Raw genomic sequence first — 23,150 nt, 5'->3', positions numbered from 1 at the left:
AATAGTGCACCGCAGGCACTACAGTAGCACACTCAATGTGAGATATGTGGGAGTTCCCATTGTTTTCCACCATTTCCCTTAGTGATATACAAATCAATATAGTGTTTATCAGTCTTATAGAAATGATAACATGTATGAGGGGAAATAAGATTCTTTGCTTTGATGGGACCCCTGAAACCCATCATCACCCCCTCTAGTCCCCAAATCTATTCTCTTAGCTGCTGCATCAGAAGAAAAAAAATCATCTCTGCAGCAATGTACAGCCTGGTTATTGGTCTCTTTAAGAACATCGTGCAAGCATGACTTATTCTCTGCCACAGGCTCACTTTGTATTATATAATACTTCCACATGAGACCCATTATAATCCCAGAGGAAGTGACTGTCCCACCCTCATGTGGACACATCTTCTAAAGGATAAAAACGCCTTCCAGTGTGCAGCAAAAAACAACATGAAATCATATTTATTGTTTTCAGCCACGACCAAATCTATCAGATTCTTCACTGTTGTATTTTCACTCCTCAGAAATGCAACAACTTCAGTAGAGAATATGGCAAATCACAAAATATTTTACCCAAAATATGAAGCTGATTCAACGGTATACTCTGTAAATGATGCATGTGAGCATTACAAACTCAGCTGCTGTGTGGTTATATAGCTCTGCTACTGAATAACACAATTAGAGTGTGTACAGTTGCCTTGAAAAGCTCATCTTAAACTGATTACACTTCATAGTAAATCAAAGGCTGAGAGAACACCAACAGCGTAATGCAGTCTTATACAGTACATCTTTAATTCTGTCTCCAGGCTCTTTGCCCCTTTGCCTTTGATAACCTCAGTCTCATACGCTGCATCACAGCTGACCCACGGGGAAGTGAGGGCTTCACACATCAATGTTTTTTTGTTGTTTTTGTTGTTCTCCAGTCGTTTGGCTCAGCTGTGTGTGGCTGCAGTGTGATCCCCTGGATGGGAGCTGCTTTCCTCAGCCCACTCTGTGTGGGGATCATCTCTCACTTTGACAGCGTGGAGGGCGTAGTTGATGGCGGTGCTGTTAGTCCAGCTCCAGGCTCCTGATACTGGGTTGTACAGCATTCCTTGAACAGACTGTACTGAGAAACCATCTGGTAGGGGATGACAGGGATGGGGAGAGGTTAGAGGCTGAAGAATGACAGCATGACAGCAACAGCAAACTTCTTGTTTTTATACCTATAATAGAATGTTTTCAACTCTGGGCCCCCCTGCAACAACATAACATAGTGATAGTGCAGCTGATTTTAATGGCTGGTTACAACACTAAACATGTGACTCTGAATTTCCTCAAACTAAATTAATGTGTATTAAGGAGTAGGGGAGACAGGGGCTGGTTGGTACACAGCTATTTTCTGCTACTTTGAAGGTCACAGACGCAAAATGTAACATCAAAAAGTCTGATTTCTTCACATGAACTAATATACTTCGTCAAAACATCTCAAAGTTACTATCTTTTTCTAGTGGAGGCATTTTAGTTTTATAGAATCAAAAGTTAAAAAAAAAAGATGTCTGTGGACTAAACGTACCGTAAAACTGTTAGAGATATTAGAAATGTGTTACTTCTAGTTAACAGACACAGAAATCAGCTATATTTTGATACAAGATCTGAAAGTCCGTGATGAGTGATGGTAGCTGACTAACAATTCTATTAAAGGATGCACGACATTAGATTGTTTGGCAATATCTGATATGCTGATATGTAAAAACTCATTTGACCGATAACCGGTACTGATATCAATATAACCACTTTTTTCCTGTCCTGATTTTAGTGATCATCAAGTCTCTTCTGTAGTGCAATTAACATCATATTATGCATGCATACTCTGTGGTGTGATGGCCCACCCGCAGATGGACATGAAATACGATGCATTTCAATGTATGTAATATTCATTCATTGTGCAAAATAAGAAAAAGCATGTTGGCCGATTATGATAGTTCATTTTAAGCCGATATTAGCCGATACTGATGACGTGCCGATATTAAAAACAATCATTATTCTGAAAGGTCAATCGCAAAATGAATTAGTCATTAGGCCCGTTTCCACCGCAGGAACTTTGGGGTAATTTTACGGGGCCGGGGCCGTTGGTGCGTGTCTCCACCGCAGGAACCACCCGCGAAGGACAGAGTTCCGGAACTTTTACGGGGGCTAAACAAGTCCCTGCCTCGGAGTAGGTACTCAGAACGGCCCAGAAAGACTCCTGGCTGGGGCTTGGGGATTACTTGGTGCTGATTGGATATACTCAAGGAGGGATGTGATGTCAACAGAAAGCAACAAAATAGCCGGCATTTTTAAAACTCAGCAGACGAGGGTTAGCTCGTTCATATAGCTTCCGCTGCCATGTAAAAAAAAAACTCACTAAATGGCCCGTGAAAAAAATATTTTTTCCAGCGGATATAATAATAATAATAATAATAATAATAATAATAGTACATTTTATTTCTTAGATGCCTTTCTGTCACTCAAGGACACCTTACAATGGATAAAAGACAATGCACAGTACACAATAAAATCAATTAAAATAATTTAAAAGAAAATTACAAAAGAAAATCACAAAAAGTACACACGAGTAAAAACAGTTAGATGTGAACAGGAAATGGGGTTAGTGAAGGGAAAAGGCGATCTTAAACAGGTGTGTTTTGAGTCAGGACTTGAATTGTGATAGTGTACTGATGTTCCTTATTTCGGGTGAAAGAGAGTTCCAGAGCCGGGGAGCAGAGCGGGTGAAAGCTCTGCTCCCCATGGTGGTGAGACGGGCGGAGGGGACAGTCAACAGAATGGAGGAGGATGATCGGAGGGTGCGAGAGGGAGTGGCGATGTGGAGAAGACTGGAAAGATATGGGGGGGGGGGCAAGATTATGGATGGCCTTGAATGCAAGCAGAAGGATTTTGAAGTCAATGCGGGACTTGACCGGGAGCCAGTGGAGCTGCTGTAGGACCGGAGTTATGTGGTGGATGGCGAGGGTTCTGGTGATGACACGGGCAGCTGAATTCTGGACCAGTTGAAGTTTGTGCAGGGATTTGTGGGTGAGACCGGAGAGGAGGGAGTTGCAGTAATCCAGGCGGGAAGTGATGAGACTATGGACAAGGATAGCAGTGGCATGGGGAGTAAGGGAGGGGCGGAGGCGGTTGATGTTGCGTAGGTGGAAGTAAGCAGACCGGGTGATGTTGTTGATGTGAGATTGGAAGGAAAGTGTGCTGTCGAGGATGACACCCAGACTCTTAACCTGTGGGGAGGGGGAGGGGGAGCAGTTGTCAATGGTGAGGGGGAAACTGTCAGTTTTGGAAAGTGTTGACTGTGTGCCAATGAGAAGAATCTCGGTTTTATCAGAGTTGAGTTTCAGAAGATTTGAGGTGAACCAGGATTTTATTTCAGTTAAGCAGTCAGTAAGGGAGGAGGGTGGGAGGTTGGCAGTGGGTTTGCTAGCGAGGTAGAGCTGGGTGTCATCCGCGTAACAGTGAAAAGTGATGTTATGTTTGCGGAAGATGCTGCCAAGGGGAAGAAGATAAATGATGAAGAGGAGGGGCCCCAGGGCAGAGCCCTGGGGCACACCTGAAGTAACAGGGGAAGGTTGGGATGTGAAGTGTTTGAGCTGGATGAACTGAGTGCGGTGAGAGAGATAAGATTCAAACCAGTCTAGAGGAGTATGAGTGATGCCGATGGAGGATAGTCTATTGAGGAGGGTGGTGTGACAGATGGTGTCAAAGGCTGCACTGAGGTCAAGGAGGATGAGGATGGAGAGTAAACCAGAATCAGCTGCCATGAGGAGGTCGTTGGTTATTTTTGTGAGTGCAGTTTCTGTGCTGTGGAGAGGGCGGAAACCAGACTGGAACTGTTCATACAGGTTGTTGTGTGATAGATGGGAGTGGAGTTGAATTGCTACTGTTTTTTTCAAGAATCTTGGAAATGAAGGGGAGATTAGAAATTGGATGTAGGTTATTGAAGTTGGTGGGGTCTGCACCGGGTTTTTTCAGAATTGGGGTAATTGCAGCGGTTCTGAATGGTGTAGGAACAGTTCCAGTGGAGAGAGAGGAGTGGATGATGGAAGAGATGAGAGGGACCAGGGAAGGGAGGCAGGCTTTGACCAGAACTGTGGGGAGAGGGTCGAGCCGACAGGTGGATGGGTTGGACTTTCGGATAAGATCTGAAATTTCTGAGGTGGAGGGGAGCTGGAAGGAGGAAAAAGAGTGGGTAGGAGGGGGAAGTTCGGGTACGACATTGAGGGTGGGTTGTGAGCTGAGTTGCTGGTGGATCGTCTGGATTTTCTGACTGAAGAATGACATGATGGAGTTACAGAGAGCAGTAGAACAAGGGTGAAGTGGTACAGATTCTATACATCTTAGTTACAACATGACTGAGCTAGCAAAGCAGTTTTGTGTTGATATGTGTGGTATGTATTCAGTTTTGGGAAATCACGATGTCTAGAAAGCATCAGTGGCTGCAGCTGACAGGGACAGCTAACAGCAGCAGCAAAGCTAACATCAGGACGTCATCTGTTAAAAGCCTCCCGTTGTCGGATACGACATGAAACTACTCCAGTTAACTCAATCATGTTGTAACTAAGACATCCGTTGGAAAAAATATTTTTTTTCACGGGCCATTTAGTGAGTTATTACAGACACCGCTAAGGGCTATCAGCTAACGGTGTCCCTACGGCCCCCGGTAAATGGTCACGCAATGATTACGTCACATCCAGAGCCCGTAACTTTACAGGAACCTTCCTCGTACTCCGCTCTCAGTGGAGACACGGCGATTGAGAGGGCCAAGCGAGAGGATGTTCCTGTAGTAGTTCCTGCCCCCCAAATAGTACCAGGAACTTCTTCAGTGGAAACGGGTCTATTCTTACTGATAAATTGCTTAAAATGTTTTTTGGTTTAAAAAATGGGCAGATATTATATTAATTGTTCTCGTTTTCTTTTTGTAGACTTAAATGTTCAAATTGTTTCTATTGGTAGCTTCATTTTTTTATAAAGCATTTTAACATTGTCCCAACCGATGCCCCTGATGGTGTTGTTGGCACGAATGTACATGACTTTAATCACAAATCACCTTACTTTAGAAAACATTTGTGTACATTAAAAAACACATATTTTTTATCTGAGACCTCAACATCTTATTTGCTGCTGGTGAGAATATTCTCACATAAATTAAACCAGAGAGATACAGTGCAGAGTGAAAACGTGCCAACCAACCCTGGTCTCCCCTACCAGTACAGTGTAAACAAATGTAACTGCCTGTAAGGGAAAAAATATTATTCTTTATTTATTTTGTTTAGACAGTGAAATGTTGCTTTATTCAACCCATATTTAGAGCTGGGAATTGAACATAATGTCAGATCCTATAAATGATGAAATTCCCATCTGGTGAGCTCAGTAATACATTTATTTTAGATTTAACCCGTCATTTTGGCAGCTCAGAATGAGCCAATCAGGGGTTGGTGATTCCTTTTCCTATTGAAAAAAAAAATAATAAAAAATCCAACAAAGTGTGGCCCAAACACTTATTACTCCAAAGACAAATGCATAATTTGGAATCTCCCCAGAGCTACTGAACAGCATGTGGATGAACATGTGCAGAAAACATATCAAATTTGTATCTACTGAACACATTGTGTGCTTTTTAAACCAGGCCTTGTTTACAGAATGAAATATCTTTCCGAGTGAGCCACTTTCTGACTGAGGTGTTTACATGATTCATTTTTATTCTTACTGAGCACTTTTGCTGATTATTAACACATCTAGTGTTTCTCGTTTAAAAGGGAACCCACTTCATTCTGTGTGTGCTCTTTCCCCCCAGTATGGAAATTAGAGGGACCTACTGGACTCCAGGAGGCGCTCCAGCTCTTCAGGGCTGATGAACTTCTCCCAGTCGTGTGTCCCACTGGGAACGATGCGCAGCAGCTGCTCAGCTACAACAATACCCAGCGCGTATGACAGGTTGGTTTTATTAATAGTAGTGATGAAGAGAGAGCCGCCTGGCTGCACACAGAAAAAGGAAGAGTTAGTTTATGAACGATTTATAGTTTTTACCATTAATATTAAGTCAGATAAATTATTTTACGTTGAGATCACATCCCTATAGGTACAGTACACAAGCAAGGTGCTGCCTTAGTAATAAGCGTATTTATAGAATGGATTAGATGGGCAGAGTCCAAGGAAGAGAGCAGAAAGTGCCAGTGCCAAACCTCAAGGTTCAAGCTGGGTCAAGATTAACAATTTCAACAACAGGGGAGGAGGGAGGAGAGTGGACAGGGAGAGAGAGTGGGCAAGACTGAGTGCAGTAAAATGAATCCAAACAATACAAGAATTCATCTCTGCATAGGCGCCCTGCAGCAAAACACTTTTTTTTAAAGCAAAAAAAGCAGGAGTGAGAGATTTGGGCCGGAGAGAGAGAGAAAGTGGAGTCGTGCCTCAACCAAATGCAGAGGCATTAAGTGAAGATTAGGCTCTTTCCCCATCTCCACTCCTCTGGCCCAGTGACCTGGGAGATTACAATCATCTGCTCTCAGTATTGATGTACAGCTCTCAGTAAAGCTTGTCAAGGTTCAACGCAGCCCATACACATAAAAACACATGCTCACCTATTCCCAGTGAAACACAACAGATGCAAACACAACAAAATCACCATATGCACATTAGCACGCGCTCAGATGAACACACAGACACATACTGTTTTGGTGCAGAAACATCTAACATGAGCTAACAGCTGGAGGAAAACACACACACACACACACACTATCCCAGGACACACCTTCAGCACGTGGCTGCAGCAGGAGGCGAATGTTTCCAGGTCGGCCAGATGTTCCACCACCTCAGAGGCTACGACAGCATCGAACTGGCCCACACACTGCTCCTCCTTCTCTCCTCCCTCCTCTTCTGCTGAGAGCTCCTCCAGTGTGCATGCCCTGTAGCAGACCCGATCGCGAAGGTCCGGGTCACTGGACGAATGCAGCTGGGCTGTGCTGATGCTCTCTTCTGTTGGATCGATACCCAACACATTTGCCCCAAGGCGACCTAGGGGCTTGTGAAGGACAAGGAGGAGAGAGTAGACAGAGAAAAGTCAAAATCTCAGGATCAACTTATATACCCCAACACTGACATTTCTCTCCCAGCATTAACACTGTGTCACTCAATGCACATTGACACTAATATCTGGCAGCACTACAATATGTAACACTATTGTCTTTGTTTTTATTTATTCTCTTTTGTTGTTGTTGTTGTTGTTGTTGTTGCGTAAACCAAGATTACATTAAAACAAACAGATGCTGCAATATGCCCCAGTAGGCTTTATTTCCCTATATTCAGTTCATTCCAATGATAAAACAAAACATATATCCACTACATATTTACACATGCAAAGGATATATGAATGTATATATAAACAGTGTTAATATACCCTATCTTTTGTATTTGGCCACAAGTTCTCATCCACATCACACCTTATCTCCTCTCTAAAATGTCTCTAAGCAGGATACCATCATGTAGCTGGAGGTCATAAACTTTCCACCTCCACGAGGAAAAATAATTCCTCTATGGGTTTGTTTTGCTTTTTAAGATGTAGATGTAGTTGAATGTAACATAAGTAATCCCAATGTACAGAAGCCTATGCCAGCTGTCATTGAACGAGAGGCAGGGTACACCCTGGACAGGTCGCCAGACTATCACAGGGCTGACACATAGAAACAGACAACCATTCACACTCACATTCACACCTACGGACAATTTAGTGTCACCAATTAACCTACATGTCTTTGGACTGTGGGAGGAAGCTGGAGGAAATCCCACGCTGACATGGGGAGAACATGAGAACTCCACACAAAAGGGCTAATTTTGTGGGGGAAAAAAGGGAGTGAAGCACTGAGTTAAGGCACTATGTGGTTAGATATAAAAAAAATCAGGTGCTCTTCGAGGATAAGAACAACGACTGGCCAGCTCACTCAGGGTAAAAGTCCATGGTACAGGAAGGCAGTCCAAAAATGCATCTGAGGCACTTTGACTGTAGTTGTTTTTTATCTTTATGGGCTAATTTTGTGTTATGTTGGATTTTTTTTAATAGTATCTAAACATACCTTAAATAACTTTGGACACAGAGTTTTGGTGCTGGTTGTCGTGGTTAAGTTTGAGGAAGAAAACAATTCATGAAATTTGAAAGATGAGGTCATTGAATGCCTCTGTGTCAAAGCAATTAAAAGTGATCCACAGTGTAGTCTGCACTGACTGCTGTTGTACAGACTGTGAGAAGAGCTCAGGGCTCGAGTGAACTCAGTATGGAGAAATGCATGCTGTAAAAAACACTGTAACAGCATTTAAGAGCAGGTGAGAAGCATCAGAAGTGGTTGGATGTGAGCTACAATGCCCTCTTCTGGACAAAAGTAAACACACAGGCATGTGTGGTTAGCTGCATTTGCCCAGGGGCCGATCTCCATCCTCCCACAGCTGATCTCTTCTGATGGGAAGTGTTGTAGAGACAAGACACCCAGAGACACAACCACAGCTGCAATCTTAACAGACACATTTTGGGGTTTTGTGTCTGAACATGACAGCCTGTGTGACAGAGCCATGCAAGTCTAGGACCTGATTTTGTCTTCTCAAATCACACAACACAGCTGGTATGTCCTCAGTTCAAATAAAGGCAGAGACAGGAGCCCTGTCCTGGCTGCCCAGCTATCAACACTAACAAACAGATAAACAACTGTAAATGACCGACTGTCCGCTCCACCAAACTGAGACCAGTCAGATCAAAAGAAAGGGAGAATTAGGCTGACGTTTAAATGTTCTTTAGCCACTGGTATGTATGTGAAAGGACTGGCACTGTAATGCACTGAAAGCAAAATCTGAAACAGGCTGCTGTCTGAAAAGCAGTGACTCAATGTGATGTGAAAGGCAGCAATTGGGAGCGGACAGAGAATGTATAGTGGGAGATATTTTTGTCTGCGTGTCCTTATGTGCACTGTTGGTGCATCTGTCTCACAAAAAGAAACATGCACAGTTACCTCTGAGAGCAGGCCTCCTCCACATCCCACATCCAGTATTCTGAGCCCTCCAAGTGGTTTCCCAGGGTGACGTGTTCTGTGCACATTCAGCAGATTATCCCTGAACAGGTAAACAAACAGTGGGTTAAAACTCAAATCAAAGGATCAGCACCTGTCCTCCCTTTACTCTCCAAAACACACACATCATGTTCCAGTCACAGTCTGTTGAATCTGAAACAAAAAATACTGGGGGAGGATGTGTGTATTCTAAATCATCCACAGCCTATGTAATGCTGTTTAGCATAAGGAGGTGTATGTGGTGTTGAAGACCGTGAGATTCTCCACATTCAGCTTACACCATCCTCTGTCAGAACCACTGCCATTTCACCATGTGCTACAGTGTCTGCCAGCTAACGACAAATATCCTCTGGCTACAAATTCATCCCTACCTCGCTCCTGTGTTCCTCCCTCCCTACCTTCCCTGACACACGGCCTGCCTCAGGCATTAAACATGCAGAACAGGCCAAGATCTGGGGGTGCATCGTCCTCATTAAAGCTCCGCTAGGGTGCAAGGGCATTCGTGCAAACAGTGAAGGCAAGAGGATTAGGTGTTTGCAGACATCCACTTAACTAGCTCCCAACCCCACCACGGCACAGGAAGACACAGACAAAAGCTACTTAGCTGCAATCTGAGTGAAATGTCAAGCCACGTGAAGAGCCACTATGTGAAGAACGATTATGCTAGTAATAAAAAAATACCTCTAAATGTAATCTTAAACTACTTAAACTAAACTTTAACTTAAAAATAGTGACACCAGACAATGTTTGCCTCTTTTTAGGTGGCAGGAGTGCAAATGAGTCATCCTTGACATTTCTTGTGTCATGGATTCAGAATGATGAAGACAGCTGGAGCACAATTATACAAAATAGGATGTAGGCTCTACGGCAGGCCTGCAGGACATATCAAGCCTAGAAGCAACCTCCGAGTGGCCCAGCTAGGGATTAAACAGCCCCGGGGCATTATTAAAGACCGTAGTATTGATAAGCTCTGACATTATCGGTTCTTTTATCGTTACTTTTTAAAGTTTGGGTTTTATTTATTACCATTACATTATTTATTATTACTATCTGACCTCCACGTAAACGGACACACTCTAAAAACACACACAACACAGAGTGGATTCAGTGAACAGCAGAGAGGCCGCAGTGCAGATGAAGTCAGTATTACTCTACACTCAGCTACACTTGTTTAAATACCTTGGCCAGTAAAAAGCCACTTCTTTAATGATAAACGTGTTCTGTATTTTAAAAGCGATATTTCAGTCTGCTCTGTCCACAGTCTCTCATCCAGCACTATAATGTTTACACAAGCACGGTAAGCTAGCTTGGCTTATAGCAAATTAATAAAAACAAGCTAAAATGAAAGATGTCCATGTGTAGTCTAACTGTTTCAGCTAAGAAGGACACGCATCAGAGGTAGCCGACCTGCAGGCAGTGACTCAGATCAGCAGAGAGGGGACAGAGAGCAGGATGCATGAATGATACTGACTGATGTCTGTGTTCTGTCTTTATTACCATATCCACAGCATGTTCAATAAATACAATTTAAGTTTTCCAAAGTCAGAATTGACCGTATCACTGTAAGAATGTCAGAGTCTAAAAGGTAGCGCAGCAACAGTAGCAGTGGTGTTGCTGCTGCGTCTCATTTAGACACACCCTGAGGGCAGACTCATATCAGGCAAATCAGCCACAGCCAGACATACACTGCCACTGGATCTGTCATACTGTCACCACAAACACACATCATCATCATCACCACCAGAACCACAGAGGGGGAAGGGGAGAGCAGCAACGGGCTCTTGGCTGGATGGGTAATGTAATGATTATCTTGTGGGGCCCCTACAGCAGATCTTATCAATCAAAACAGACACAGCCCACCCCAAAACATTAATGTATGTAGCGTTGGGGCAGTTGAAATGCTATTTGCTGAAAATGTGTTGATGCGTGGAGGAATCTTGTCACTTTCAATTGATGCGTCTTTTATGTGTCCCTGATGTATTTTCTGCTCTCATATACCACAAGGCTGGATCTCCTCCAGGTTATGTTTTGACACAACTGCTTGATGCCTCTGCCAGTCAATCCCATGTTGACAGTGACTTGGGTGTGACATCTTGGTATTTCAAAAATATAACTATTGAAATGGATGTTATACATCAAACACACACCGTATAAAAGGCACCCTCAGGTCATTCATGGCATGAAGAGCTGCAAATTCTCCCTGTTCATCCCACCACTTGCCGGCCAGTAACTGGAACCGTCTCACCTCATCGGGATCCACTGTGCTTTGGGAGGCTGACCGAGCACTGTTAACATAGACAGGACCACATCAACACCATACATGGCTAAACATGAGACTTGAAGGGACAGTTCACCCACAGAATGATCATTTGTGTATCAAAACATCACCCTGTGTTACTCTGAATTTGTGAACACAGCTTTGTTTTTCTCGCATGACTCTGGTGAACCAAGAATCCAAAAACTGAGAAAAATCTTGATTAAGTTTAACAACAGCAAAAAACACTATCAAAATATCCATTTACAAACTCTCTCACAACTCATGCAGGATAATCCAGGTCTCATTTAATCAGTCAAATGCTTAGTACTTCCTAAACAAATGCATTTTTTTACAAAGACCTTACCATTTAAAACTGAAGTGAAATTTAACCATGTTCTTTTGATTGTAATTGTAATTTTACCTCACTAAATACAGGAGCTGGTGGTCTAAAAATGCCTTGATCAGTTAGTTAGTTTGTGTTATTGTGGGTCTTCAGTGTTTTATCCGGTTAAATTAGATTCACCAAAGTCACACAGTAACACAAACACTACCAACTGAGACTGTGGTAGACCAGCAGCTCCTGTGTTCAGTGAGGTGGAATTACGTTTTTGGTCAATTGACTCTGGCTTTTTTAGAGAGCATAGGCACGTTTCAAGTAAATACAAAGGTTGTAGGAGCAGATCATGAAATTTGTGTATCGTTTGGTGAATTGGGTCTCATGGTGATTGGCAGTTTTACCTATATAAGGTAGGAACCTTTGTGTCTGGGCAGGTGTTTCCACCAGAAGAAGAAAAACAGTTTTTGAGCACTGTGCAGCAAGACGCTGAACGTTACATGAGGATGTTGTATGATAAAGTTCACCTTTGGAGGTTTTTGGATGTAAAATAAAGTAACTATGTGCATCATAAGGCAATTTGAGCTGGACTTTGATTCAACTGTTGCGGTAATGTAAAGCACGTCAACTAGGTTTTCCTGTTTAAACACCAGTGGTGTAGAGCATTGGCTTAGCCTCTATTGGTTTTTAGCAAAAATGCATGTTTGGGAAGTACTGAACATACAACTGGATAAGTGAACTTGAATTATACTGCATGACTGCATGTGAGAGTGTGTAAACAGATGTTTTGATATAGTTTTGCTGTTGCTCAACGTGGACCCCTATGACTTCAATTCATCAAGAATTTTTCCTGATTTTGGATTACTTGTCACTGCAGGCAGACAAGTAAAACATATTTCTCCAGGAATTCAACATAACTCAGGGAAAGTAACTGATATACAAATTGTCATTTGGGGGGTGAAGTATTCCTTTAACACAGGGTACAAACAACAGCAAATGATGCATACAACCTTGAAAACGTTTCTTGGGACCATGGATTTAAAAGCCCCTGTATCTATATGGTGCCACAAAATTTTCCAATTGGTGATGAAATAATTTAACTGGGAGAAGTAGAAAAACGGCAATTCTGATAATTAACATTTCAGTCATTTATCAAGCAAAGCAAAAAATATTTTTTGAAACTGGTGGTGGTTTGAGCGTGTCAGATGTGAGTATCTTTTTTTAATATCACTTAATAATAAATATATCTGGGTAATGGCCTATTTGGATAACACAAACCGCATCCTTGGGTTCAAAGAAATAAATGGTGGTGGAAACCTTTTTTTTTTTTATTACATTTTATATAACAATTGATTAAACAAAAAAGTAATGACAAGTCAATCGAGTATGAAAACAACTGTTGGTTTTAGTCACGCATCCTATCTTTCTTGCAGCCCAGTATATATCCAAGCCCCTAACAAGGTTTTAGTTGCAGCTTTAAAAGAAACATATATGCTAAAAGCTCACTACCTTCATATAACGTTAGATTTCTAGAGATCAAAATTCCCTCATTACTGCTACACATTTCCTCCCTAATGTGGATAAGTGAACTGTGACATGTGACGGTAAGCAGTCAAAAACAAAGTGGCACCTCTATGACTGTACCTGAAGCGACAGGGAACAGTGGCATGTAGCTGGGTCCTCACACAGCCACTCCTCTGCGGCAAGAGTGTCCGCTGTTGACACACCGCAGCCCAGCTGAACCCGCTCCGCCCTACCGCGGCCGTCTTGCGGCTGTACAGCCCCAACACGAGGCGACCAAACTTATTAGCGTACATGATATCATAACACAAACCTGCAGCTAGCTACTGTAAATGTATTCTCAGCACTTGTCACTTTGACCCAAAGTGCACACGTCTTTTCAGTTCGGGTGGAAACAACACGCACTTTAGTTCCTATTGTTCATGAATTGGTGTTACTGAGGGACAACAAGCGGTTTATTAAACGGCAACTTTAAAGTTTTTCAGCCTGAAAGCTAGTTTGCCATGTTTTTGTCTAAGTGACTAATGTAGACAACTTTTTCTTTTTTTTTTTAAATTGGTCCTGTATTGAGACAGCGTTGCAGCTGGCAGCTACTCAACAGGATGCCACACAGGTCATTTATGCACTGTCAGTTTATGACCACTGACAGTGCTTGTTTTTGACACTGACAGGCTCAGGCTGTTATTCTAAGTGTCTGACAACATTGTGGAAATAATCCCTACAGAGACAGACCTTTTTGTTAAAGAGTAAGATCCTTTATCCCTAACTAGAATCAGCCCTGAAATCGCCATCACCAAACCACTTATTAAAAAAAGTTATTTCATCATTGTAAAACACACTTCATTCAAAGTAGATAGAAACAAAATAAAACTCACATAAACCATCTTGGTTTGTCTTTTCACTGTTAAAACAATCACCTTCTCTTGTTTGGTTAAAATAAACCTTACTTCATCCAGTCAGATGTGAAAATACACTGGCTTTATACCTGCTAAAACTATTGTTTATTTCAATGAAATCTGGTGGATTTACAGAGAGATTTGGGGGTTTCTGGTTGAAAAATAAGGATCTTACTCTAACAGAAAGGTCTAGCTCAGTGGGGATCCTTACAACAATAATCTGAGTCTGTAAGTGACATAACAAAACTGTCAGTGCACAAATGCTGCAGTTCACTGCCGCCCACAGTGGTCACACTCAAAACTGGTCCAATTTCAAATGTGTTATCTTCATTAGTCACTAAAACGAGGAGAGGAAATGTTATATATAGCAACTTGTGAAATAAATTCTTCTTGACAATTGCGATGGGAGTGTTTTGTCACATCCGATGACTATAAATGTCATTTCCATGTAATCACAAGTTTTATGTATGTTTCACAAGCTTTATGTATTCTTGTTATATGGTAAACTATGTTGCTCCAGGGTATGTTTCTAGAAATGCATCTCATATTCTCACGAGAAGTTATACTATTTTGTAAAGCAGCTTAAAGGTAAAATCTGCACTGCAGCACATTATATTAGCAGAAATATCTCCAGCTGCACTGATGGTATTGGGCAACATCTCCAGGTATGTAGTCTCTATTCAAGTGTTCACCATGTAGTCCTTTGAAGTATGAATTATTATAAACCCATGGGTAGCCGTAACAGGTCTCAGGTTATTCTGTGTTGAAGACATGCTGTTTACTGTTATATATAGTATTAAGAAAAAGAGACAGTGAGGCAAGACAAGGAACAAACAGTTTTATTGGACACATACAATAATGTTTGGAGAAAAAAAGTTAATCCTGTTCTGGTTTAAAATGTTACAACTTGAGCTTTTAGTGTCCACAGAGTCTTATTAAGCTTTGCATAATGATACAAGTGAAAACTCCTACCATTCAAAAACTCCTGCTCTTCAGTCACACTTTAAAAATAACAACATATGTACAAAGATGAAAGATGTATGAGCGGGGTTCACCTACACAACTGCCTCTATAATGAGACAAGCCTGTTCAACTCATGGAATTTAAAATGGTAAAGTGCACAGATCGGGAGGTTAACTGTGCTCCTCAGCGTCTGCTACGACGGGAGAGAGATGTTGACCTGAAAGAGACGTGGACATAACATTAATACTGCACCAATCACATTCTCCCACGCAGACTACAAAATACAAACATGCACAAATCCCCCCCGCCCACCATGCTGTACTCTCATAGAAAACTACATAAATTCATAGAAACTTATGTTGTGCAGACTCCAGAGAAGCCCATTTAACCTACAGTGCACAGTGTAAGGCAAGACATGTCTTTGGTTCACTTTGGCATTACTAGGACCTTAATCTGAGAAGAAAGATTTCACATCTAGACAAGGTGCTACAAAACAGACTACTGGACTCTACTAAGGCAACAGACAGATATTGAAATTTGCATTTGATAGATAAAACCATCAAAAAGCATTAAAACCTTTTATTGCATCAGAATTGACTTTACAGAGTTAAGACGACGTGACTGCAGTTGACAGTACATTTTCACAACATTCAGTCAGCAATTTTCCTTTTTAAGGCTACTGCAATTATACTGAATAAAAAAGGACTGGAGAGAAATCACAATGACACATACAATAAAAACATACAGTAGGAAAGAAAGGGAAATAAACGAATACTACCTTGATCGCGACTTAGACTTGTGTTTGCGGCTTGCCTTCTTACCAGACTTGTGAGACTTTTCCGTCGACCTGGAGCGACTACGTTTAGATTTTTTAGATTTCTTTTCCTTGCTAACTTCAGGGGTAGGGGATCTACTTGAGTCAGAGTCTGAGCGCTTCTTGCTAGCTTTGGCGGAGCCCTTCTTGCTGGCTTTGCTGTCCTGCCGGGAGTGCTTGTCACTCTGAGAGTCCGTGTACGAGTCACTCTCTTTCCTCTTCTTTGATTTGCCGTTCTCCTCTGTTACTACGGAGCTTCCTTTTTCCCTCTCTTTCTCTTTAGTCTTTGGCTTTTCTTTCTTTCTGTCTGACTCCTTCTCCCTATCCTTATCTTTATCCTTCTTTTTCTTGTCTTTCTCATGGCTATGACTCCTTTCCCTCCTCCTCTCCCTGTCTTTGCTGGAGGCCTTCTGCTTGTGTTTGCTGCTACGACTATGACTGCTGTCTCTGCCATCCCGGCTCCTTTTCCTCTCCTTATCCCTTTCTTTCTCCTTTTCTCTGTCTCTGCTGCGACTGCGGCTGTCTCTGGCTCTGGCTCTGCCCCTGTCTCTATCTCTATCTCTGGATCTGGATCTGGATCTACTCCTACGGCTCCTGCGCTCCCTGGAATCACTGCGATCTTTCTTGTGGCGGCCTGATCTCTCAACGCTGCTCCTTCTCCTGTCCCTGACCTTCTCACTGCGATCGCTGCGATGCCTGTGGGAGCTGTGGCTGCGGCTGCGCCTGCGAGCCTTGTGTGAGGAGGACCGGCTACGCCGCCTCTTCCTTCGTGGGGAGGAAGACCGCGATGAACTGCGGGAAGATGCAGAGGAAGAAGACGAGGAGGAAGAGGTAGAACGGCGGCTGCTGTGGCTGGAGGTGGAGCGGGAGCTGCTGCTGTGACCGTTGGCTGGGGAATCACTGCCACCTCGCCCTGATCGCTCCTTCCCTCTACCCGAGTGCTTGCTCTCGCTACCCTCCTTCTCACTACGGGACCTACGTCTCTCTACCAAGGGCTCCGCCTCCCTCTCCTTTACTTCCTGTTTGTGTGGATTCTCTGGCTGGCCCTCATCATATTCCCCCTTTTCTCTGCTCAATCTCTCCTTTACCATGTCTTCTGTAGAAACACAACAAAGACTCAGGTCAAAAATAAACAAGAAGATATCAGCTGCTGTAAATACTAGAAACACACTACACAACTTTCATGATAATTACGGCTGCAAGTAGGGATGTCCACGATTAACCATTAAGCGGTTCACAGTGAAGAATATTTTTGACCGGATACACAAGTCTGTTGTGTTTTAAAAATTAAAAATCAAGCGGTTAGTTGTCGGTCAGGGGCTATCAAAAGCAAATTTAACTAAAACGGACATTCCTATTTGTACTCAAGAGATGTTCAAGATGAGACTAGTCAGCACTAACTTGGATCTTTTAACTAGTGCCATTGTGAGCATTTGCATAGATTGAAATATGTAAACCACCTAACTCCTGATTAAGTTGTTACCAACATCTTTCTTTGATGTTGGATTACTACTCCTACTTTAATTAAAACAGAAAAAGCCAATCAAGAATGTAAGCAGTTAAAATATGCAAAATAAAATTCTGAATATTATAGTTTCAGCATCATAGGACACAATCAAGCAATGTAGTGTGTTCCTAGTCTAAACTTGCAGAGACCCAGCAACATGTCTTACCACGTGCAAGCAGAGCCTCTTGTGCTTGTTTTTCTAGCAGCTGCTGCATCTCACGCTCTTTGCGGCGGAAAGCGTCCTGCTTCTCTCGGATACGGTGGCGCAACTCCTCCTCATCAGTGTCAGAAGATTCAGACCCTCGCACGCTGCGTTCATCCTCGTCGTCACTCTCATCTGAGCCATAGTCACCGAGCCCACCTGCCACAACAGAGCCCCCGGGTTGTTGAGTGTTGGTTAGGGCGAAGACATATTCTCACAATCAGGTTTCACTTTTAAAGCCCTCAATCCCAACCCCCCGTCCCACTGAAAGGCACTTAATCCTGTGTCATTTTCAACTTCACTCTGATAACGCTCTTAAAAACAAACTAATACATGTAGCCTGACAGAAAAACTAATAGAAATACTTTGAATTCAAGGGCATGCTTCTATCTTCTGAGATTCCACTTCTTTTAAGTGTTGTGCTAATAGCGTTTCCCATGTTCCTACCCAACATAAATTCATAAGTTTAAGTATTTTCCTTTCCACCCCCCCCCCAGTGACAGAAAAAGGGATACTCACTGAGACCAGTCAGAGAAGCCAGTGCACTTGACTGTGCCAGCTGTTTTGCAGGAGCTTTGATTCACATCAACAACAGGAACAACATGTTAAAACACATACTGCCATTTTCTCAAAGGCAAGAGAGTCGCTAGAGAAGGGGGTCAAAGATAAAGCACTATTCACAAGAGCTGTCATTGGTAACAAGAGAAGAAAAAAAAAACAAAACAAAAAAATAGAGAAAAGAGAAAGGGTTAACAAACACAATTCTGTCAAACAATCAAAGTCAAACAGTCGGACAGGAGGGAAAGAACCAATCTGTACTAATGCACAGTCGCTTCAATGGAGGAAGTCACTAATTCTCACTCAGTGCTGAGAATTATTCAGTCATATCATAAAGTCTTTGAGCAGGACCTTGTACCATGTACCAGAAGAGCAGATTTTCAAATACTGTTTGTATAAAGCATTGCTCTGCTCTCTCTCCTTCTGATGCATTAGCAGAGAATGGTTGAAAATGTGTATCAGACATAGCGCCCATGATTGCCGCTCAATCACCCTAGTTTACAGGGCATAATTGAGTTTCACTTAAAGATATTATTATGCACATAATTATGTAATATGAATTCTCTTCAGATTTAAATACAATGTCCTGGTGACAAGCATAGATGATGCATAAACTGGAAAAGACGAGAGCAGACCTCGAGTGGCTTTTCGGTGAGTCTCTTTGGCTACATGCCGAATCTCTTCATTGGTGACCTCAAGAAGGATCTCTGTCAGAAGTGTTTTTGTGATGATCATCTGAAGACAGGGGTAAAAGAACATTAAATACATTATTTACGATGAATCCTCTTCAAAATAATATGCAGAGAAGATCATCTGAATGATCAAACTGACCAGCTGGAACTCCTTTTCCTCGTCAGTCATTTCAGGTTCACTGTCCTCTGCAGGAGGTGATGGGCTTCGACCAGAAAATTCTTTCTTGATGGAGGCCTTTTCTTCATCATCATTGTCATCATTCCCCTCATCATCACTGTCCTGATGGAGACGGAGGCAAGGCTTTAAATCAACAAGCAGCAAAGCTTGCATCATTTGTGAAGGTAGGAAACCATTGCGTTAGTCCAGATACATGTGCCAGAGAAAACGGTTCATGACCCTCGAAGTCCTTTCATCACAAACACAACACAAAAAGTGTAAACTGCTTTTCAAAGGAAACTGTTTTGCTGTCAAGGCCAAAAATGACTTGCTTACAAATTTACTCTTGCGGGGCACGCGTGGCCCATCCCCTTCCTCGTCTGCCTCATGCTCTTTGCCATCATCTTTTGCACGCTCCTTCTCCATTCGCTCTCGCTCCAGCTTCTTCTGCTTCTCCCTGTCCATCTTTTCAAGGCCCTCTCGGATCCATGCAGGTAGTGTGCGCCTTTTTACCGCATCTGAAGGTGAAATACAAGGTCAAAATTAGTTAAACACATACCGCCACGTTGTTAAGATTCATAAACCCCTTTTGAGCCACTACACACTTGTAAGTGAATTTTTACCATGCTGACCGTTTCCTGAGATGAACTTTGATTCCTGTTTTATCAAAGGGAAAATTCACCACCTTTTGTGGATGTCTAATCAGTGTTGATGTTAAAAGTAGTCGACTGAAGTAATACATTTCTCAGTGTGTGCTATATTGACCCAGAGAGCTGAGTTTGCAGCTGCAAAATCTGTTGTTCTTCCTGCATCCAGCAGCATCATCTGACCTGACAGTGACACAGTTTGAGGCAAGGGACAACTACTAGCCATTTTAGATTGCCCGGGGGTGGGCTTCAGATGCCGCTCAATAACAGAACTTTCTTATTCTTTTTGCTTGTATTGTTAACCAGCTATATTTCTAACAGTGAAAATGGCATTCTAAAGTATGAGTGCAGAAGACATTACGGACAACGATACATTTTACTGCAATGAATTTGGGCATGGGCAGCTTTTTGTTGGATGCTGTCACCGACACTGATCCAGAAATATACAAGTGTCTTGTAACCATTTGTGGGCCGATGAAAATCCAAACACAACTATTTTCGCTAACCTCCTACTAAACAAAGCATTTACAAAATAATAATTATTACCCAAAAAAGCTTTAGTGCTGTCTTTCGTTCGGACTGAGTGGCAGTTTGTTTGCATTGATGTGCTTTCATTTTTCAAGCACTCAGCTCTAAACGCCATTCCATAGAAAACTTTTTCAAAGGAATGAGTTGATGATCTGAACACTGTATGTTACATACAGCTGCAACTAATGATTATTCTCTTTATCGATTACTCGAATGAAGATATTCATAATTGCTCATTGGGCCTATAAAATGTCAGTAAATAATAAAAAAAAAATGCCCACTGGAGTTTCCATAACTTAAGGTGCTCTCACGAAACTGATTGTTTTGTTCCACCAACAATCCCACACCTAGAAATGTTCTGAAAAGCAGCAATTCTTCAAAACTTAAAAGCTGGAATCAGGTAATGTTTAGCATTTTTGCTAATGTTATAATAGTTCCATAATTTGACAGATAAAAGGGTGTATTGATTTTGCTGCTGTTTATGTCTTTCACATTAATTATGACAACTGACAACTAATGACAACTTATACATGATGATGGCAAAAAAACTATACAGTACTTAATAATGCACAGTACCTAATGATAGTACAAAACAGCTCTGTATGTCGAGTCTGGCATGGCTTGCTGCAGTCAATTTTCCTACTTTGTCATAAAATTAGGAATATTTTTTATCTTCAAAAATAAAGGGATGTCACCCTCATTGAGGTGACCACACAAATCGTGTTCTCTATCGATGCACCTTAACAGTCTTTGATAGATAATGTTAATGGCTGGCTAGTGAAAGAAAATACACTTACCTAGTGTTGCTGGGGCTTCCTGTTTGACAGGGAGCTGGATAGGGGATCTAGGCCGATCTCTGAAGCCGGGTGGTCTGGTATCCCGTCTGTTCTGTGGAGGACCCTGCCAGTATGGGGAGTGGAAGCTTGTGGGTGTTGGGGCGAAGGATGAGGCAGCTCCATGCTGTGGAGAGACAAAGTGAAAATTAAAGGTAGTTCAAAGTACAGAAGGTCCTCTGTTAACTGCCACCAAGTGGCATGCACTGTGTGGAGCTGTTGATATCTTTCCCCAGATTAAGTTAGCTGACAATCATCCATCACTCCTGACTAAACTGGAATGTCTGTTCTGTTAAAAAAAAAAACAGAAAAGAAAGCAGCTGAAAAATAATACCAAACCATGCTGGATCCTCAATAAGCCAACACTTTCCTCTGCACCGCATCAAGAAAGCAATGACTGATACACCTAGATGCTGGGACCCGGCAGTTTCTATGGATTGCTCCTTGTTGTGTTACTTGGTTGTCACACTAAAACCCAAACGCTTCAACAGTTTCTACTGTAGCATCTGCATACCTGATAATCAAACTGGTTCATGGCCATGGGGGCCATGGCGTAGCTGTCGGGCTGTGCCCCATACCCATGGCTGTTCTGGGGGTAAACCCCGTGGTGGGCTTCAGAGTTGAACTCCACACTGTCCTGGCTGTTGCTGTCCTCGCTGGGATTCACCACATCCATCGGTCCTGACCCTGGAGGGATCCAGGCCTGGTCAGGGGGTGGAGGAGGAGGGGGCTGGCCATGCATTCCCCATTCTGTTAATGACAGAATACTTAATAAACAAAAGCCAAAGCTATGTGAACATATAGGCATAACCACAAAACACATTTCTATTAAAAATTCTCAACATCAAGAGGGACTTGGTATCCAGAATTCTCTTCAGTCTAATAATGTCCTGAAATACTCCCGTACCATATCCAGTACCAGAAAATAAAAAAAGAACAGTGCAGGAAAAAAGCAAAAGAGAATTGTGCTTTGATTTCAGGGGTTAAAATTTACCTGGCTGCCACATTCTGCCAAACGCAGGGTCACCCTGGAAGGCACCATGGTTGCCCTGTCCAACTGGTTCAATGCCTGGGATGTCCTGGCCATTGGGCTGAATAGGCTGTTGCTCTGCTCCCGTTGACTCCTTCTGGGCTATCCATGCTTGTGCCAAGGCTGCCCAGTCCACTTGGCCTGCACACAGGCAAAAAATACACACCAATACACAAGGCTATTTCAGATGATGGGAAACTCAACATTATCATCTACCCACTGTTTGAGTAGTGGGTAGATGTGCAAAGAAACACTGCAGAGTCACATTTCTTTGGAGAAAAAAATGCTCTCATGCGCATCAGTTACTCACCTGGATCTTGATGGTGCTGAAAAGACTGCATCCACTGCTGCTGGCTCAGAGGCCATTGCGGCCAGGGCTGCCCTCCCTGGTCCCACATCTCTCTCCTCTGGATTCACACCTAAAATATCCAGGGAAGCTAGATTTAGATGCTGATTTGCACCACTGGCATCTCTTGTTGACGAGAGCTGCTGCAGTTTATGTCCTATAACATTTCACTTCGGTCTCCTCTGCTAGCCACAAAACAGCGAGCGTTAGCTTCGATTTAAGTGCTAACGTTTCATATAGCTGACCGGCTAACTGTATTTAGCCACTCCAGTTAGCTAGAGACCGTCTTCCTGGAAACAAACGCTATGTAATATGGGGTATTGTGTCATTGCTGACGCATGATACTGCAATAAATTTGGGGTCGGTGAAACGCCGTAGTCTAAAGCTGCCACTGATCATGCGTTTGTGAGCTAAGGAAGCTCACCCAAGCTAACGGGAGCTAACGTTAGCGAAGCTAAACCTAAAAGCTAACAGACAGTACCACAATTATCTCACCGGGTGAACAAATTGTCCTTTACATTTACATTCAAATCCAGACTGGCAGGAATGTGTGCATGAAACTTATATCATCGCTGTGCTTTGAGTAACACAATCCCCACCTTTTCCAGACAGTTTCTCTCCAGCGCTGCGGCTCCGAATCAAAATGGCTGCACCGTGAACCGCTCAGAGGAAGTGTGTGTGAGCCGAGGCTCTGCTGCTGCCTTCAGAGGCGGTCGGGAATATGACAATTTAGGCTTTCATACAGTTCTTATTTTGTGCCTGCCTTGTGAGGGGCTAGTTCATTCAAT

At 42.7% G+C, this 23,150-nt stretch overlaps 2 protein-coding genes across 3 annotated transcripts; both read right to left on the bottom strand.

The window, feature by feature from the left end:
• Nucleotides 1-434: 434 nt before the first annotated feature.
• coq3 (coenzyme Q3 methyltransferase) lies at nt 435-13,572 on the bottom strand. The gene is made up of 6 exons (XM_033640075.2): nt 13,313-13,572; nt 11,225-11,362; nt 9,021-9,120; nt 6,779-7,048; nt 5,847-6,006; nt 435-1,120 (listed from the first exon to the last, which is right to left on the bottom strand). The coding sequence occupies exons 1-6, from the start codon at nt 13,483-13,485 to the stop codon at nt 933-935; spliced, it is 1,029 nt and encodes a 342-aa protein (XP_033495966.1). The 5' UTR covers nt 13,486-13,572; the 3' UTR covers nt 435-932.
• Nucleotides 13,573-14,908: 1,336 nt separating this feature from the next.
• On the bottom strand, nt 14,909-23,071 carry pnisr (PNN-interacting serine/arginine-rich protein). 2 transcript variants are annotated; one of them, XM_033640700.2, is made up of 12 exons: nt 22,962-23,071; nt 22,327-22,435; nt 21,981-22,157; nt 21,501-21,736; nt 20,951-21,113; nt 19,315-19,496; nt 18,961-19,101; nt 18,765-18,864; nt 18,091-18,144; nt 17,536-17,730; nt 15,827-16,958; nt 14,909-15,265 (listed from the first exon to the last, which is right to left on the bottom strand). In XM_033640700.2, exons 2-12 carry the CDS (start codon nt 22,412-22,414, stop codon nt 15,232-15,234), a joined length of 2,502 nt encoding a protein of 833 aa, XP_033496591.1. In that variant the 5' UTR covers nt 22,415-22,435; nt 22,962-23,071; the 3' UTR covers nt 14,909-15,231. The 2 variants fall into 2 exon arrangements, 1 of the variants encoding a protein (XP_033496591.1); XR_013492225.1 differs by lacking the exons at nt 14,909-15,265; nt 15,827-16,958; nt 17,536-17,730; nt 18,091-18,144; nt 18,765-18,864 and having other exon boundaries at nt 21,565-21,736.
• Nucleotides 23,072-23,150: the final 79 nt, after the last annotated feature.

This window comes from Epinephelus lanceolatus, chromosome 10, assembly GCF_041903045.1.
Source record: "Epinephelus lanceolatus isolate andai-2023 chromosome 10, ASM4190304v1, whole genome shotgun sequence".
Classification (NCBI taxonomy): domain Eukaryota; kingdom Metazoa; phylum Chordata; class Actinopteri; order Perciformes; family Serranidae; genus Epinephelus; species Epinephelus lanceolatus.
This window is presented reverse-complemented; position numbering and strand designations above follow the sequence as displayed.